Below are 17,890 nucleotides of genomic sequence, written 5' to 3'. Positions count from 1 at the left end.
CAGACTGAACCGTTAGACAGATTTGGTGTTTTGCATCTTGTCCTAGCAGATAAGATACATGTGTCACCCATCCATTTAAGTGTCTCTGTGGCCAAAGAGTTAACGTAACTCTGCTATAATTGTATTTAAAATTTGAACCTACAATATGTCTGAATCTCTTTACTTTTTAAAATGCCTTCAAACTCCTGGGCTCTCTGTCATATGTAATAATTTTGGTAAATGGGCTGGTTCTTATATAGCTTTACTACTCTGCTTGAGCAATTCAATCAATTTAGTTCAGTTTTATTCATATAGTCCCAAATTACATCAATAGTACCCTCAAGCAAGCACTTGGCAACAGTGGGAAGGAAAAACTCCCTTTTTTAATAGGAAGAAACCTGCAGCAGAACCAGGCTCAAGGAATGGTGGCCATCTGCCACAAGCAGTTGGGGGTGAGGGAAGGACAGAGGATACACTGTGAAAGAGAGCCAGGGATTAGTAATAACTAACAAGCACTCTAAGCACTTTATACAAGCTTTCTATCTAACATTCACACTCCAGTGAATGCTTAGGGAGCGACTCAGGGTTCACCACCATGACCAAAGATGTTTTGGGAGTGCATACTAGAGCAGCCAGTGATCAAACCACCAAACTTTTAATTAGCAGATGACCCGCTGTACCTCTCTCTTCCCCTATAGTAGCTAGGACAGGCTCCAACCCTCAAGTGACCCTGAATTATATGAGTGGAAGATAATGGACGGACAGGCTGCTCCACCTCCTGACCCACAGCTGCCCCCAAAACAATCCAAAACTGTACCTTTATTTGCAAAATAAAGGTACAGTTTTGGATTGTTTGACTAATAACTCAACACTCTGGCTCTCATTCCACTTTTGGAAACTCTTGCAACTCCAAGTAAGCCTGCAGTCTTAGAGTGAAGTGCTCTGTTGGCATAATAGATTTTTTGTGTTAACTAATGTGAAAGAAAGCATCCCATGTGACATCCTTTTAAAAAAATTACGAGAGCTGAAAACTGGTCTGATGAAAGAAACAAAAATTCTGCTGCAGTCTTTATGGTTTGGGTTGTACTCTCAATAAAACCAACAAAAAAGGAACTTCCTTCTAAAACTCGTCAGAATGTACTTGTTCCCAGAAACAAAGGCTTTTCTCTGTAGGAAACTGTCAAAAAAGGGAAAGAAATTCACGCAATAGTGTGTTCTACTCCCTCTAGGAGAACAAGTGTAAACTTGCTCCAGTTCAGACTCAAACGGAAAATGTTAGACCCTGGAACGAAACCTGAGCAGGAGGACAAGCATATATTAATCTCTAGCTTAGGAAACAGACATCTCACAGGTCCCCAGCTGTCACCTTTATTAAATAACACCTGTACGAGCCGGTTTGCGCTGTTCTGTAAGGGAATATAACGCACAGTTGAATGACATCTTCCATTTTTCAGCAATTTCCAGCATCGAAAAGCTTTTATTTCTTAAAACAAGAACACTTGACAAGTTCAGAAAAAAAAGCATGTTTTTTTAGGATATAACTGAGCTCACAAAGGCTTCACTGAGTAGTGCACCTTGTAACGTGACTAACTGGCATTGCACACCATGCCACTGCTGTGTAGCCATTACAGGATGGTAGTGGATCCTGAAAATGGGCCTTTAAGCTTATGTAGCTCTTACATTCAAAATCATGAAAATAATTAATTAATCAATCATTGTTGGCAGCATTTCTAATCAATTTCATGTCATAATAGACAAAAGAAAATAGAAAAGAAAAGAGGCGACATTCAAAGATAAAGCTGTTCCAAATCTGACAGAACAAGTGTTAGAGGGAGTTTAACTAAGGACACACTTCTGCAAATATTACTGCAGGATTATATTGTTTGTAATCTCCGTGCTGAGGGGCACAGCTAAGAGAATGTGTATCGCTTGTCTCTATAACCTGTAGATGTGAAGAGCTCTCAGGAGCTGCATCAAATTAAATTCCTCCCTCACTTGATATGTGAGCTCATTTAAGCTTCTCGGCTTTGCTTGTGCAAAAAAAATGAAATAAATAAATAATTTAAAAAACTTTATCGCAAAGCAACGCGCCAGACGTGAACCTCAGGTGTTTTTTCTTTCTTTTTTTCTCCCCAAACTTCCTGCAATAAAAGTTTCATCCACACACTTCTGAACTCTTAGAGAAAAGATTACTGAATAAAAAATAAACCGTATCTGAAGATGAAAAACCGAGAGTGGCCAAGTGAGACGTGCACATGACAGATTCAGGATGTCACCTGTAAAAGGAAATAAAAATGTATTTATTTTTTAAACACACAGTATCAGGAGGCAAGTAAGCTCAATTTATTCTGGATTTTCCCCCTTTTTTACAGATTTCCTTTCTTTTTCTTTATGCCAACTTATCTCTGCAGTTTGCACTATTGTAACAATCCTTCCCTCCCGGGCAATAAAGGAGAAGGAATGAGACCTGAGAGATTTCCTCTAAAGAGATAATTATCCCTCTCCTCTTCCTTGTGAGCTTTTCATCCAGTGTCCCTCTTGTTGCCAGGAAACCAACCAGGGTAAAGACTCTTCGCAACCCTGCTCTCCAGCTGAATGTAGCGGTGGAAAATCGTTATCATCTCGCTGCTTTTCGAGGCTGTTGATAAATAGGAGATAGCGAGGACAGTCACGGGACACGTGTGAGGCCTTTTGAAGCTGCGCTCTCACTGTCGGTGAAGGTGATTTCGAGGCGTACGGACAGGGTGTAATAGATGAGGTCGGCGTGTTCGCTCTGAGAGAGACATCACAAACGCGAGAGGGGGGTCTTTGCTGTAAGTCATCCACATCTAAGTCCTTATGTGGGATAACCCTGTGCCTGATTGGGAAGTGTGTAGTTAGACTGAGAGCACCTACAAGAGAAAGACCATAACCAGAACATATCAAATGTTCTTTACTTGTGGCTACTTGTCTATATTGCTGCACTCGTCTTAATTACATTGGTTTAACCTGTGAAACGTGAACACATAAGATAAGGAGCACCAGTCTTCCAAAAAACAGAACACTCCTCTTTTGATGTTTTCATGGCGAAGCAGAGTGCTGTCCAACCATGGATGACCACAGTATGAAATATACATCATTTTCATACTTATCAAACTGGTCATCCTGAAATGAAAGAACACTTCCATCATTAGAGGATAACAGGGACCATTCAGAACAACTTTACATTGACTTGTAGTGGCCATTCTCTCTACAGGGACAGGTGACCTGAACCATGCCGGTAAAATGCTCCCAGGAGCATAACACTGTAATGAGACAGCAGGAAGAGCAGTTGTTGTCTTTAAAGTAGCCAATATGGAGACAGATAAACAGATAAAGGAAACCTGTTTCCCACAAGCCTACATTTAGTGGCTCCGGCTATTCGGGGGGAGCTACTTTGAAAATGGAAGCAAATGACATCAATCCCCCTGAAAAATACGGAGGAAGAAGAGTCCCAATGCACAGGAAGTTTAAGTGGGGTATTCAATAGATGTGTTGCTCTGTAGACTGTGTTGCATCTCTTCCATCTTCCAATCTTTTGACCTGCAGACGGTCAAAAGATTTAAAAAAGAAATGCTTAACACGCCCAAATCAACTATGCATGCAGGAAGTGATCTGTGTGCATTCTCTTGTTAATGTTATTGTGTGGAGGAGACACAGTTTGTTCTCGGTGTAACTGGATATATTAGATAAGTGCTTTAGTTATCTTGATAGAAGTCACGTGTGTAACTGCTGTCATATCTATTGGACAGTTAGTTGTCCACTAGACGGCGGTATACACATCAGGCAGTTATTTCAATATTGCGCTATATAATATATCCATCCATCCATTCGCTTCCGCTTCTCCTTTTCAGGGTCGCGGGGGGCGCTGGAGCCTATCCCAGCTGTCACAGGGCGAGAGGCTATATAATATATATATTAATATATATGATGATAATATAAGCAATACAAATGTATCTTATATTTCTTCATTAAACTTTTATTCCGCGTTTCACGGCAAAATGTGCAGAAACGCATTTCTTATCGTGCACTCGCAATAAAGGTCATCCGGGAAAAAATAAAAATACATTTAAAAATAGAATTAAAATTTTTTCATTGTAATTTGGTGTGAAAACGTTAAAACGCGGTTTTATATTGCGCACGGAGGTCAAAGTTCACTAGTTCGCCTCTCAAAATGGCGGCTGAGCCCACACGGGAATGGAGCGATGAGCAGCTCAAAAGTGATGATTTGTCCAAAAAAGACATAATAAAGTTCCTGCAGGACAATGCGGCCCACTCGGTATGTTTCTCCCTTTAGTCTCCTCGGGATTCCGGTTGGGATATCTGCAGGTTACCGGTTTGAATTCTCACTGTGAAGTGCAGCATGCAGCACGGCTAGCTCCGATGGGATGCTTTGCTTCAGCACAGCAGAGCACAATGTTCAGCACTATCTGCACATTAATACGAATGCAAACAGCTTCTCTTAGGCTTTGACCTGCGCAGCTCCTCGTGGCTTGAGCGCAAACGAGTTAAACTTTCTCCTTCTGTTCGTTTGTTGTTATTTCAGTTCCTCAACGAGCACAAGCTGCTCGGAAACATCAAAAATGTTGCCAAAACTGCAAAGAAAGAGCAACTGATTATCGCCTACGATCAGCTCTTCGAGAGCAAAGTAAGTCACGATTGTCATCCGCCTCGATGATGAACCTTGATAACGAACATAAAATGTGTAAACGTGTGATTTGCAGAGGTTTAAAGGCACAGAAGCAGTGGAAGAAGTGACGGAGAAGGTTAAAGCTGTGAAAGTCGAAGAAAAACCCAAAGATGTCAAGACAGAAGTTGTGGATGAGGTACTGATCCACACCATCAAATATCAACTTTTTAATATCATCATTTATATAAAGAAGGAGACCTATAATATGTTGTAATTTCTTTTGTCCATTCGCATATCCCACATGGGGATAAGTGTATTATAACCACGTGCATGATACTGATGCTCAATGTTGGTTAATGGGGGGGCGTGCAGATTTTGGTTCTGTAGATTATGGTTACTGGAGTGAAAAATTCAGGTGTACTCATGAAGACTCAAAAATGCTGTAATAATAATGTGAATTGGGAAATATTTTTTCATTGTATGCTAAAGTACAAAAGGCCGATTCTGGTGAGCACTCAGCGATTATTCACATTTATTGACTACTGCTTCATTACTTCTCTCAGGGTCCTCCAAAGTACACCAAATCAGTGCTGAAAAAAGGCGACAAGACAAACTTCCCAAAGAAGGGCGACACTGTGAGCTGCTGGTACACCGGAACCTTAGAGGATGGGACTGTCTTTGACACCAATGTTCCCACAGGTATGACCGCATCGCACTCGTAAGGTGATGCTCTGTCGCTAGTCGTGCTTTTGCATTATTGAAAATGTTAAACTAAGTAATTTGTACTTTTTAGTTATGTAGATCAAATCTCTATGTAGCGATGAAGAATCTGTCCTTGTTGTCTTCGATCTGCAGGGGCGAAAAAGAAGAAACAGGCCAAACCACTCAGCTTCAAAGTCGGCTTGGGCAAAGTCATCAGAGGAGTAAGTTGCTCTGCTGTTGTCATTTAGTTTTCTGAACTTTTATTTCTATGTCTAATGTCTGTAATCATCACAGTGGGATGAGGCCCTACTGACAATGAGCAAGGGTGAAACTGCTCGATTGGAGATTGACCCTGAATGGGCTTATGGAAAGAAGGGCGTCCCTGAGTCCAAGTATCCTTTTTTCCCTCCCCTCTTTGGTATTTTGTACCCTGCGTGCATGTTTCATAAATATCGAAATATTTCTAAAGGGATGTGATGAAACTACACGAGCTGTCTGCACGTAAGGTCAGAGCTCAGCTTGTAATGTGGCTTGATTCTTGCTTATAACTGTCCTCCTTTATTGTTTTACACTAACATAATTAAATGAAAGCCAATTTTCCTTAACTCTACCTCTCCCAGAATTCCACCCAACGCAAAGCTGATTTTCGAGGTCGAGCTGGTGTCTGTGGATTAGCCCAAAGCATGCACTACATTTCAAGAATTCCCACCTAATTAAAGGCCTTGAGGTAGAGGGGGATATCAGCATGCGTCTTGGATTGCAATATTCCTGGGATGCCTGTGCTTTAGCATAGCATTACACATATACCAATTGGATTTTAAAAAAAAAGTTTGATTTGGACAACATGGAATGGCTTGTTAATAATGTACATATAAGAGACTGTGAAATGTTATCTTTTTGTTCTTTTGCATGTACAATGTCAGAAATAAATCATTTTCCCCAAATTTGTTCATTTCAGTTAACCGGTCACTGTACAGATTGCACCTGTCTACATCGTGTTCTTTAGCCTGAAGTCAACTGTATTAAGAGAACTAGTTTGTGTGGTGTACGAAGTACTAAAACCTCCCAGTAGTTTTATGCCAACTACTAATTGTTGTTCCTGGAAGATTTTAATAAGTTGTAAATACAAGACTTTGTGTCGCACCCATAAGGTGCGAGACCATTCTAAATATGTAAACTAAGGTATTCCATGTACAGTGATGCACGTCTTTAGGGTCTAAGCATCCAGTGTCTGAAGTTTAGCTTCAAAGCTAAATTTGCCAATTTTAGCTAGCATTAATTCCTAGAGACAGATGAACTTTGGCTCAAATACAGGACAATTGTCTTTATTAAGAAACCGCAAAGATTATTTGCTAAAGATCTAGATTTACATTGCAGGACAAATCACTCATCTAGACCAAGTCAAAATTGTTTTTATTTTGTACAGGATGACATTTAACTTGGTAAAAACTGACAGGTGATGATGCGGTTTCTCCTTTGGGGCAGTGAACCACTTAAGAGTTGGCATTGGGTCCCTTCTTCTTTCCGAAGGTGGGAACGACATTCACAAAGCGCCTGTTGTACTGGATGCGGCGCTTAGCACGGCCAGTCTTCTTCTTCTTCTTCTCCTGCTTATCAACCTGAAGAAAAATAAGTGGATTGGCATCATTGTAAAAGTGAAGTAAAAGCAGATGTAGTCTGTAGTATAGCTGAAGGCAGAGTCCCCCCAGAATTTTTTTGAAGAAGAAGAAGAGGTGAGGTTACACTTACTTTGGGAGTCTGTCCCCGCACTTTTCCGGCACGGGCCAGAGAGCCGTGAACCTTACCTGGTAAAGTGAAAGAGAGAAACAAAGATCATGCTATCAAGGTGGTTTTGTTAAGACAAACTATATTGGTGCCATCCTCGGTGTGCCAAGTTTTGAAGTCCCGAAGAAAACAAACATTCAAATATGTGAATAGCTACATGTCATGCACACATACCTCCCAGAAGTCTGCCAGCTACCTCCAGGGTGCAGTGCTCGGAGACACCGCAAGACACCAGAGAGGCATCATTCTCCAGAGGGCACCCAGCAAGCAGCAGCACCTGATCCTCAACCAGGAGACCTTCCAGAGCCTGGACATGAGCCTGGGACACAAACAGGTTTTCTCATAATAATCCTTTATTCAATATTGCCATTAATAAGGTACAATTTTTACACTGGTACAAGTTTTACCTTGATCTGGCCGACAGTCTCCTCTCCAGTCACCTCAAGGGTGTGAGTGTTCTGGCCACGTAAGAAAAGCTGCATCTTGATGCTGGGGGAAAAAAAGAAAAAAAAGGTAGGGCCAAGCATCTTTAGTCATGGATAAAACTTTTATTAGTTTTCATATAAAAGCATAACTGTAACGTCCAACTACCAACATAGCTATTTTATGTTTACTGGACTTGACTATATAACAAGGACTTTGACATCAATTACAATAACTGCTAATTAGGACATCTGATAAAACGCTGGCATCCCTTGAAAATGCTGTGTGCTTTACTTGGTGTGACAAGTAAAAATGTCTACCGTGACGATCATTGCGGAAACATACTTGCGGCATTAAAATTTATTATAACAAATCCCGACTACCAAACCTTCACTTTGCCTTCATACTTCATAGAATATGAAACCCACATATGATCCTCAAAGTAAATATCTCCGGTGGTAACCTGAAACTTATTAAAACTGTGGAGAAATAATGCACTACCAGCCGCCGGGAGCTGAACTGAAGCTTCTCCCGGGTCCTAGCCAAAGCTATGCTAACTTAGCTAGCCACATGGGGCACGCGTATGGTAAAAGTCCAGTAAAAACATATGAAATACACCTTCACTCGTCAATAAAAAGCCAAACTTATGGTTACGGATGACATATGTGCATCAATCGCAAGATAAAACATGTGACGACAAAGCCAAACTGGGAAATTTTTATTAAAAGTGCACAGCTCTCACCTCGTTTGATGCTAGTCGTGCAACGCTAGGCATAAAAAGGACTGTTTAAGGGTCTACACAGCGCATGTGCGGATTTTACGTAACGCTCGTCGGACGCGGTGGCCACGCCTCTTGTACTTTGGTAGTGTCGCAGATTTATCTGTTCTAGTATAGCAGTTATATTTACGGGTTCATGTGATCTTCATAGGTTGTATTTATCTATTTTCTTTGATGTTTTGCAGAAATGCCTGCTCTACTGATATTTGTATTTTATTTTATTAAATTTTGTTTGTTTATTCTCACGGTGTCCTGTTTGTTAAGGTTTTGTTAAGTTTTGTTCTTGAAATTAACATTAACAAATATGGGGGAGAGGGGGGGGGTAAGTTTTTAAAACTGTTTGACTCATTAATATAATTAATATACACTAAATTATTCACGAAATCCTGGTCCTTGTGGTTTATACCAATGTCCCACAACCAACATCAAATTATGTCTTATGTATTATGTTTCATTTAATTATTTTTTTCTCCTACACTTCAGTATTACTGACTGCACATGGAGAGGGTTATATACTCGTCATATTCTTGTGTTTATTTCTTTACAAAAAATACTAAAAAGTTTGTTTGAATATGAGTGGATAATAGTCCTGGGGTGGCATGTCAGCATGTGACTCCCATGGCAATAACAATATTCTGTTACCTTCAGCAATGATTTCAGTGGTTTAAGTGTGGCTCATTTTCACATAAGGATCAAAACGATAGTTCATTTGTATAATTTCAGCCAACTGCTAAACAGTGATATACTTTTTGAGAAGGTTTTGGGGGTTTTTGTTTTTTGCTGTGAAGCAGCACCAGTACAGAGCTCATGTGATGCTGAGATTAGAGCTTCATTTTTACAGAAACACAAAAGTGGCATGAGAACATCTCATTTATCTTTGAGCTCATATTTACCACAAAAGATTCTTCATCCTACTACATTGTAACTGTTCTACATGTTAACTTTGTCATATATCTAGATGTAATGTGTATTTATCTTTGAGAAAATCTATTATGCTTACTTTGTATGTTCATATCAAACCTCAAAACCCCTGAACTTTATTTTTGTCTTCTATGACAGTTTTTGCCTGAAACACAGCTGGAAAAAAAGTTTAATTTCAATCCTTCAAAAACCACTCGAGCTTCAGCTTGACTAGCAATGCTTTTTGCACATTATTGGGGTATGTTGTGGGTGAAAATGTTTTCATATAAAATGTACTCATAATTATTGTCGTAAAGTGTAATTATTAAATGAGTTGCCAATGAACAACAAAATGTAAATTAAGGTTTTTTTGTTGTTTTTAAAGGCAGTTACCGTGTATACTGTTATATTCAGTTACCGTGGCTCAGTGCAGCATCTAGAAATGCTTGTCAGGGATTTCAGCTTTTGTGGAAACCCATTATTCAAATATATTTCATATTTTAATTACATTCCTGCCTATTGAATATTGGAAAGGAAAAGTTGTTTTACTTTGAATGACAGTAAAAGTGTAAACTAAACAGCTAATGACAATATTCATTCTAGCCCTTTGTGAATTATTTAAAACAAAACAAAAAACATTTAAGGATATCAATCTCTTTATTATGAAATCAAGTCAAAATAAAAAACAAGGAACTCTTTGTTGCTCTTTAGGGAAACATAACCATGAGTTATTACAAATCTTTGTGATTGGGGGGGGAAGAATGATGACAGATACATTAATGAAAGCTTCCCCTTACAAGTTCTTTAACACAAAGACAGAGAGCAAACTAAGTCATCTGGCCTAGAAATTTCAAAAAGAAAAAGCCTTTGTCACACAGGGAAAAAATAAATCTGCCTTAACAAATAACATGCATTCAAGAACCCCAAAAAGAAGCCAGTGCTGGAGAGAATGACTGTAGCAATTAAAGAACTGATAACTGCTAAAGAGGGCCAAATATACTTCTATCAAGAGCTACAATATGTGGTAAAGTTGATTAGCACACTGTGAACCAGAGAAAAGGGGAAGAAATAAAACAAAAGAACAAAGCTTTTTGAAATCTCCATGACGTCTTGGTAAGAAGCCCCGTCCCAAGATGTAAGAAGGTCAAATGGATGGTCAGGCCACTATGTTGTCCATCATGTAGAAGGAGGGGGGTAGTACTGGTTATACTGGGCATACTGGTTGTATTGCCCCCAGGAGTTTTGTCCCCAACCACCGTACTGTTGCTAAAGAGAAAAGTGGGGGGGAGGGGGTTAGAAGGGCTGTAATTGACCACACATACTTCTTGTAACAAACTAATTTCTAAGTGCTGTAAATGTAACTGATCTGTAACCCACCTGGTACCAGTTATAGTTGTAGGCAGAGGCATTTGCCTGCATGTCAGTCATGTTTGCTACAGCACCAGAGCCGTCATCCACACGCTGCCTCTTAGCATCAGGTTCCTGAGAGCTGGAGAGGTAAAGTTTAAATTAGTAAGATCCAGCTTATAGCTGACAAATGAAACAGCAGTTACAGCCAAGTTTGTTGTTTTTACTGTTGTTCTAACCAATTTGTAGATTTTCAATATGTAGAATATGCATCTGCCCTTCACTGAGATATCAAGAAATACAAGACACTCTAGAAAATAGACTAGTAGTAGTCGTCACATGTGTCTTTCTAACACCTTGTTAGAAGGGGGTGTGAAAATTTTCTGAAAGTGTTTGTGGGGATGTGATGGACGCTGCGTTTCATTAACCACCTGTCATACCCGTTCTCGGCCTTCCTCTTTGTCGATTCATTTTCTTTTTGTAGTTTCTGTTGTTCTTCATAGGCAGCAACAAGGCTGAAAGATGTAAAAGAATAAACATGACTCTTTACAAAAAAAAACAAACAAAACAAAGAATGAATGTATTCATTTCTCCCTTTACCACTAAAAACAACTTACGCATTAATATCGCTGCCAAAGTCTTCAAGAAACTCGACTTTGCGCTGGGCAAAGAGGAGTCGTGATTCAAGAGGCATTGGGCTATTCAGGGCTCGGTCAAAACAAGCCAAGATCTCTGCCTCATTCTGGGTCACATCTCGATTGTATTCCAGCTCAAGCAGGTTTAGATACAGTTTTGGACTCGTCTACAAAAACCACAAAACACACAATTTAGTTGACAACTAGTGCAACACAGTTATATTTATCATGTGAACAGAATTCATTGCAAGAGAAACACAACCAATGCTATAATGTGTTGACCATCTGATATAGTCAACCCTCTCTCACCTGGTCTTTTTCAATAGCATCCAGAAGCACCTTCCTCGCCTTGCCCAGACTCCTCTGCACCTTCATCAGCTGCCTGGCCAGCTTCACAGCATAGAACGATGTCTCAGTAGCATTCTTCGCAGACTCCATCGCCTCCCTCAACAGCGCCTCAGCTTCCTCCAAGTTTCCGTGGCGACGCTCCAGGCTGACCCTCCGAAGGCGCACCATGGCGAGACCTGGGATCGATGCCTCCAGGGACTTCAGGATGCTCTGAGCCTCCTCTATGCTGCCTGGGTTAAAAAAGAAGAAAAAAGAAAGAGGAATGTCAGCTGAGCAGTTTTCCACATTTGTTTCTTATTCATGATCTCCATGCTTTATGTTGCTTTTGCATTTAATTTGCATGCTGCTTTGACTGACTAAGGTACTCACCCTGCTGCTCCTCAAAGGCTGCCCACAGCAGGTGGATGGCTGGTTTCTTGGGCAGATGGACGGTACACGCCTTCTTGTAGACATGTCTCACACCCTCAGTGCTGTATCCCTCTAGATATTTTGCATACTTCAGAGTGAAAAAGAGAAAGCAAGTTGGAAGAAAGCCAGGAGAGGACAGAGGAAAAAAAAAAAAAAAAAAAAAAAAAGAAAGAAAGAAAGAAAGAAAGAAAGAAAGAAAAGAAAGAAAGGCAAAAGAGACAAGACATTTTTAAACTACATTTTGAGTTCACAGACAGGCAATTTCTTCATTGACAAGATCGTTTTTAGAAATTTTCTGTGTAAACCCATCAGCACCTTCATGGAACCAATTAGATAAGTTTCTGTAAGGTAGTGGGAGACGAAGAAGATGCAACGTAGTAGTTGGCATATGCTGCAGTCAAATCTTGTGTGGCAAGCTGGCCATCCCCTAATACAACAGATACAGTCACATATCAACGTTACACGCAAAGAGTGCAGGACTGTGTCGATGTGATATCATCGTTGATGGGGGAAGTGCAGGGAGGTAGCAGGAGTGTCGGAAAGGCTCAAGGTCACTTTACCTTGATCCAAAACTCCTCATAGAGAGCGCAGGCGATGAGGCATCTTTCGAAGAGAACCACCACACGCTCCGGAGTCCCATTCTCAATTTCGAACTCCAAGTACTCCTTCCAGTTGTTCAGTTGAGTCTTCTCCAAGGCTTTGACGTGGAAGTACGGTCTCTTAATCTAAAGAAACACAAATTGATTAGTTTGATAGTAATGAGGGGGGGACTGAAAGAATAAAACATCAGTAAGGGAAAAAAAAACAAGACCCACCCCTTCTTCAAAGGCCCAGCGCTTGCTGACTTCGTGTTCATTGTGGTTGAAAACTTCCTGCCGCACCTCAATCACCTTGTGGCGCATGTTCTCAATCTCCGTCACTCTCTACATACAAACACACAGACAAAAACAAGGTTAGCACCCTTATTTGTGCTTCTCCGTATCACATTCTCCACTTGATGTAAAAACTTCTATTCCTGCAGCCAACGATTTACATCACCAGAGATAAGAAGCCTGCAGAGGGGAGAAGTATTTATGCACCCTGCATATCAGCCACTGGGTATAGGTGCTGGGATCAACGGGCCCCGGGTGATCCTGTAAGTTTTAGGGCGAGTCCCTGACTGGATACCAACGTGAATCCCACCTGGCATTGATTGGCCTGGCTGCTGACATAAAGACACCTCTTCAAACCTAGGCAAATTATCTTTTCCCTTTCATCATGGATAACATCCAAGCTCCTGCTAACCCTGCCAGCAGCAATTTTATAAATTTTTTTCCCCTACGGGATTGGCAGAGAAGGTTTTACCTTAGCAGGATCCGCAAGATCCTCTGTACCAGGTGGAAGCTCCTCCTGAGCAACTTGTGACTCTCCACTGTCACCAACCATTCCCGACAGGCTGGCTTTAGAGAGCTCGAGCCTTAGCTGGACAAACTCCTCTTCTGACAAGAAGTGCCTGGGGTGATTAGTCTGCACATGGTCTTTGAACCTGCAGAGAGAAAAGAAAATGTCAGTGCACAGCTCTTTCATACAATGACGTTATAATTTTCAAAATGATTTGCACCATGACTATTTATTCCTTTACCAAAGCATGAAATCAACTTTCAGTTAAGCTGTTCAAGATGGAAGATTAAGCAAAACCAATCAAGCAGACCATGGGCAGAGGTAGAAACTATTATTTGTGCAGTTCCAAAACAAACATTTCAAGACTGCAGAACAGGATATGTCCATCACTGGGTTTGGGGCTTTGTAATTTTAAAAACTTTATAATTTTAAAAACTTTATATTTGCCTTTTATGATGATTTTAATAACACACTCCTCAAGTGAATGCAAACTTTCAAACAAATCTGGAAACTGTTCTTTTACTGTACCTCTGGAAGTGCTGGGAATACAGCTGGGTTGGAATGCCCAAGATGCGGTCATAGATGGCGGTGACGTTACCCAACTTCTGCTGCTCTGTCTCCCAGTTTATGAAGGATTCCCACAAACGGTCTGAGCGAAAGTCAGTGCCTGCTGCAAGCACTGCATGCTCATAGGAGCTAATAGGAAAACAAAAAAGGAAAAAAGATTCATGAAATGTCTCATTAACTCATTAACATTTGAGAAGAAAGTAAAACAGTAGAGTGTGTGTGTGTGTGTGTCTATATATATATAAATAAAGACTTTACTCACGCTCGAATGCGCCCCTCAGTCTCTGGGTCATTAGGATCAGAATTCTCTTTGATGAAGGTCAAATAGTGGATCCACAGGTCGACACTGAGAGGGATGACCTGCAAACCTCTTCTGTACACCTTGGAAAAAAATAAATAAAATGAGTTTGTTCATAAAAGTCTGAGTTTTTATGCCCCAAATTTTGGTTCTTAACAGATTATTCTAGCTGGTCAGTTATTGATGACACACAAAAGCAGGCACACCAAGTTAAAAAAAAAAAAAAAAAAAAAAAAAAAAAAAAAAAAGCAACACGTGTACAAAAGTACAAGAGGCATACTTACTTCTTCTGCAACTTGTACATTGCCATGCTTTTTCTCAATATCTGCATACTTCTTCCAGTAGCCATAGCAGTAGGGGTAACGTAGGAAAAACACATCAAATGCCTTCCTCACTGCTGTAAGGACATTCTGTAAAGAAGCAGAAAGACCAAATTGCAACAATTTAACCACCTCTTTTTAGCATTACAAGTAATTTCTGTTCAAATTTATTGGACAAGAATATATTTTCACTCAGTTTTGTAAATGTGTGTGCCTTCTGTTTACCTCTTGTTCTACATACTGCAGCAGATAGACCCACGCATTGAAATCTTCTGGGTTTTCCTCAACTCCCTTAAAAAGCTTTTCAAACTCTGAGGGCAGTTCAGGATCTGTAGGAACAGCTGCTTCTTCTGTTGTTTCTTTGGATGGGTCTTCTAGCTCCATGCCATCCTCTGCCACCTGTGTAGCCTCTGTCCCATCTAGAGAAGTTGACAAGGAATCATCAAGTGAGTTTAACTACAAAATTACAGTTTATGATTTGTGCATAATGTGTCATTTGTTGACAGTTTTCTTTTCAATAAATTAGTTACTGTAAGCACCGACAGAAAAAAATAGAGAGAGACACTATGCTGATTCTACACAGTACCTTTCTTGGTTGCTTGTTGAAAACTAGCTAAATCTTACGACGTTACACTAACAATTGGACCAGAGTCAACTTCATGACTAAGCATTTATTATTAAATCAATTGAGCCAACTGAAAAACAAGTTTTAAGTTACCTTGACTGTCAGTCTGTCCAATGGATTCAGACTCAATATTCATGTCCTGGCTGCAAGGCTCAGACCCTACAGGTTCTGTTGCTTGCTGTGCATCTTCTGTGGGCTGTGGAGGGGGAGGAGGTGGCGGTGGTGGAGGTGGGTGTTCTTGGAAGAGCTGAGCATTGGCAAGTTGAAATTGTTCCACAGCCTTCTCCACAGATCCCAGATCTGTGGAATTCATTTGCTGACCCGGTTGTTGCTCTTGTCCCATGGCATCCTGAGACACATCTGAATCCTCAGGCAAGACATTGGAGAGAGGCTCTGGAGCAACCTGGTCTACTGACCAGTCAGTCGCTTGGCCTACGACAGGAAGGTCTGGAAGAAAGGCATCCCCATTGCTCTCCATGGCAGGGGACTCAGTATCCAGCATTCCAGGAAATGTACCCTCTGAGATTTTCAGGTCTGTTGGGACAGAAAAAAAGTAAAGACAAACTCAGGAAAAAGAAAATAGATTTTTCCACACACCGAATACTATTACAGTTTACTGAAATATTAATGGTTTGTACAACTTAACAAAAAAAAACTAAGAAAACTAGCTCTGAAATAAGCTAAAGTATTCCCACCATTTAAATAAATCAATAAATAAAAACATCCACTGAGTTTCCAATAATTTCTTTCAAAATACGCACTTAATGATACTAGTCAGGACAGCACAAAAACAATGTCAAGTACAATTATAATAAGGAACTTGGTGCCTAAAATAAACAAGTAAGAAATATCCAAGTGTGAACTGCAGTTATAGGTAAAATATCTACAAACAAGAAATTACTTTCAACTCACAATTTAAGCCAGTTTAGTTCTGACAAAGAATTTTCCACAACTATTGACAACGTGCTGTATTTTAAACTTGCCATGAACCTTCACTACTTAAAATGATACTTATAAATCTGACGCAACACGACGCATGTTTTTCGTTTCAAACTATTTTTTTTTATTTTACTTCCTTTACGCCTAAAGGGGTCAACCCTAGTAAAAACAGCCGCTAAAGCAACAGGATACTTCCTTGTTCTAACATTAAACCAGTGCCAGTTTAAGCTTCAGCCCTAATTTAACTACTAAAAATAATTCCGCGTACTCGGTTGCTTACTCTTAGCTTCTCGCTTAGCTACCTTAATACTAAAGTTGTTTTCTTTTTTAATTTTACTTTGGGGATTTTTTTTTTTGTTTTTTAAATGCAATATTTCCTTTAAAAAACGAGTAGCTTTAGCTTTGTTTGCTCCTCGAGGCCTTGTTGTTGCCGGGAGGTCTTTTCCATGATCAAAATTCAATCAGAAGTTAGGCCTGGCGCCCGTCTATCTCAAATAAGTATAATAGTAGAGGTCGAGGCATGTTTCGTGTACGCGCTTGCTTAGTACGGTCCAACACAAACTATTCGTCTTTAATTAAGTATCTACATTTTTCATCGATTCTTTACGTTGATAGCAACGTTTACAGAATAGCGAATAGGAAACTGTTACATACATCGTAACTAGGATATTTACATGTACAGCCTTTGCTTAGGCCTCCAGGAAATAGTCGGTAGCAGTTAGCTAACAGCAGCACGTTAGCTAACAGGCTAATGTTACCCATTTCGCCACTAGCGATTGTTAAATTCGTTACTAACCAGATAAAACCAAATCAACAAATAAAAATACGTTTAAGAATCTTATCCGTATCTGTTGCGTCAATTTACTTACCCCCGTGGACTTGAGTGCAGCTTTTGAATTCACTTTATCTACACTATTGCGACCGGCCGCGTTTCGCATACCATTCTTAAGTTGGAGGAAGATGAGAGGGACAGTGTACGCATGCCCAGTCGAACTACCACCCACCAGCGACGGCGCGCTATTCGTTGTTCTTGATGTCTTGCCAATTTACATTTTATGATGAAATTAAAATGCAGAAACAATATTTTGAAGTTAGCCCATAGCTTTTGTGAATTCCTCCAGAAGTAATGAAATAAATAAATACATTTCCTGCAGTTGCAGTGTTTGTTAAAAGTGCTGCATATAAACCCTACATATTTTAGTGTACACACACTGACACAAGAATTCAACCGCTTTTAAACCGCATGACGCAATATTAAACGTGAGCTCTAAATCTTCTGTGGCTTTTGTACAATACGTTACACTGCATTGAATTTTTTTGAAAGTAACACTCTTTACTTTTATTAATAAAAAAACAAACATTTACAATCAACCAAGCTTTATACCACTTTATACTTCCATACAATAAATCCCCCAAACAACTTCTCTAGGTATAGAATTACATTTTGTATTTCACTTTTATTATATTTATTAAAGCATTTCGTTTTATTAAACAAACCACTATTGATCTAATTAATCACTTGGGACTCAGCAAGCTGCAGCAAGCAGGTAAAGTCAGGTAGGTCTGGTACTGTTGTGTGGGAGCTTTCTAGTTAACCTAACCCAGCTATGTGCCAGTAAAGGTGTTATTAGTTTTATTACTATATTTTCATTTAGACTTTGTCCCTAGTCAGCATCACTTCGTCACAATCCTGACATTTCTCCACCATATCGACTTCAAGAACTTGTTTACTTGCTTCCTAATATATTCCACACTTTGTTGAGTGCTACTGTTACAATACAATATTACCAATTTAATATCTCAGTGGT

At 39.9% G+C, this 17,890-nt stretch overlaps 3 protein-coding genes across 4 annotated transcripts; 1 reads left to right on the top strand and 2 right to left on the bottom strand.

Moving 5' to 3' along the window:
• The first annotated feature begins 4,135 nt into the window (after window positions 1-4,135).
• Window positions 4,136-6,273, top strand: fkbp3 (FKBP prolyl isomerase 3). The gene is made up of 7 exons (XM_004542098.4): window positions 4,136-4,276; window positions 4,544-4,645; window positions 4,722-4,823; window positions 5,191-5,326; window positions 5,483-5,550; window positions 5,624-5,721; window positions 5,950-6,273. Exons 1-7 carry the CDS (start codon window positions 4,172-4,174, stop codon window positions 6,002-6,004), a joined length of 666 nt encoding a protein of 221 aa, XP_004542155.1. The 5' UTR covers window positions 4,136-4,171; the 3' UTR covers window positions 6,005-6,273.
• A 452-nt stretch (window positions 6,274-6,725) lies between these two features.
• Window positions 6,726-8,419, bottom strand: faua (FAU ubiquitin like and ribosomal protein S30 fusion a). The gene is made up of 5 exons (XM_004542099.4): window positions 8,280-8,419; window positions 7,522-7,603; window positions 7,289-7,433; window positions 7,079-7,134; window positions 6,726-6,948 (listed from the first exon to the last, which is right to left on the bottom strand). Exons 2-5 carry the CDS (start codon window positions 7,594-7,596, stop codon window positions 6,823-6,825), a joined length of 402 nt encoding a protein of 133 aa, XP_004542156.2. The 5' UTR covers window positions 7,597-7,603; window positions 8,280-8,419; the 3' UTR covers window positions 6,726-6,822.
• Window positions 8,420-9,853: 1,434 nt separating this feature from the next.
• Window positions 9,854-17,074, bottom strand: prpf39 (PRP39 pre-mRNA processing factor 39 homolog (yeast)). 2 transcript variants are annotated; one of them, XM_012916639.2, is made up of 15 exons: window positions 16,952-17,074; window positions 15,237-15,677; window positions 14,744-14,937; window positions 14,483-14,608; window positions 14,163-14,281; window positions 13,862-14,029; window positions 13,298-13,478; window positions 12,769-12,876; window positions 12,514-12,678; window positions 11,915-12,041; window positions 11,507-11,775; window positions 11,180-11,364; window positions 10,994-11,077; window positions 10,593-10,704; window positions 9,854-10,481 (listed from the first exon to the last, which is right to left on the bottom strand). In XM_012916639.2, exons 2-15 carry the CDS (start codon window positions 15,643-15,645, stop codon window positions 10,392-10,394), a joined length of 2,337 nt encoding a protein of 778 aa, XP_012772093.1. In that variant the 5' UTR covers window positions 15,646-15,677; window positions 16,952-17,074; the 3' UTR covers window positions 9,854-10,391. The 2 variants fall into 2 exon arrangements, with proteins under 2 accessions (XP_012772093.1, XP_012772094.1); XM_012916640.2 differs by having other exon boundaries at window positions 11,003-11,077.
• Window positions 17,075-17,890: the final 816 nt, after the last annotated feature.

Source organism: Maylandia zebra, linkage group LG15 (assembly GCF_041146795.1).
Source record: "Maylandia zebra isolate NMK-2024a linkage group LG15, Mzebra_GT3a, whole genome shotgun sequence".
Taxonomy (NCBI): domain Eukaryota; kingdom Metazoa; phylum Chordata; class Actinopteri; order Cichliformes; family Cichlidae; genus Maylandia; species Maylandia zebra.
This window is presented reverse-complemented; position numbering and strand designations above follow the sequence as displayed.

Bases quoted from the DNA above. Each gene is read 5' to 3' on its own strand.
- fkbp3 (XM_004542098.4), top strand. From the start codon at position 4,172: ATGGCGGCTGAGCCCACACGGGAATGGAGCGATGAGCAGCTCAAAAGT. The intron at 4,277-4,543 runs GTATGTTTCTCC...TTGTTATTTCAG, and splicing joins AGGACAATGCGGCCCACTCG to TTCCTCAACGAGCACAAGCT. The intron at 5,327-5,482 runs GTATGACCGCAT...TTCGATCTGCAG, and splicing joins TGACACCAATGTTCCCACAG to GGGCGAAAAAGAAGAAACAG.
- faua (XM_004542099.4), bottom strand. From the start codon at position 7,596: ATGCAGCTTTTCTTACGTGGCCAGAACACTCACACCCTTGAGGTGACT. The intron at 7,434-7,521 runs GTAAAACTTGTA...TTTGTGTCCCAG, and splicing joins AGACTGTCGGCCAGATCAAG to GCTCATGTCCAGGCTCTGGA. The intron at 7,135-7,288 runs GTATGTGTGCAT...TCACTTTACCAG, and splicing joins AGCTGGCAGACTTCTGGGAG to GTAAGGTTCACGGCTCTCTG.
- prpf39 (XM_012916639.2), bottom strand. From the start codon at position 15,645: ATGCTGGATACTGAGTCCCCTGCCATGGAGAGCAATGGGGATGCCTTT. The intron at 14,938-15,236 runs GTAACTTAAAAC...CAACTTCTCTAG, and splicing joins TGGACAGACTGACAGTCAAG to ATGGGACAGAGGCTACACAG. The intron at 11,365-11,506 runs GTGAGAGAGGGT...TGGTTTTTGTAG, and splicing joins ATGCTATTGAAAAAGACCAG to ACGAGTCCAAAACTGTATCT.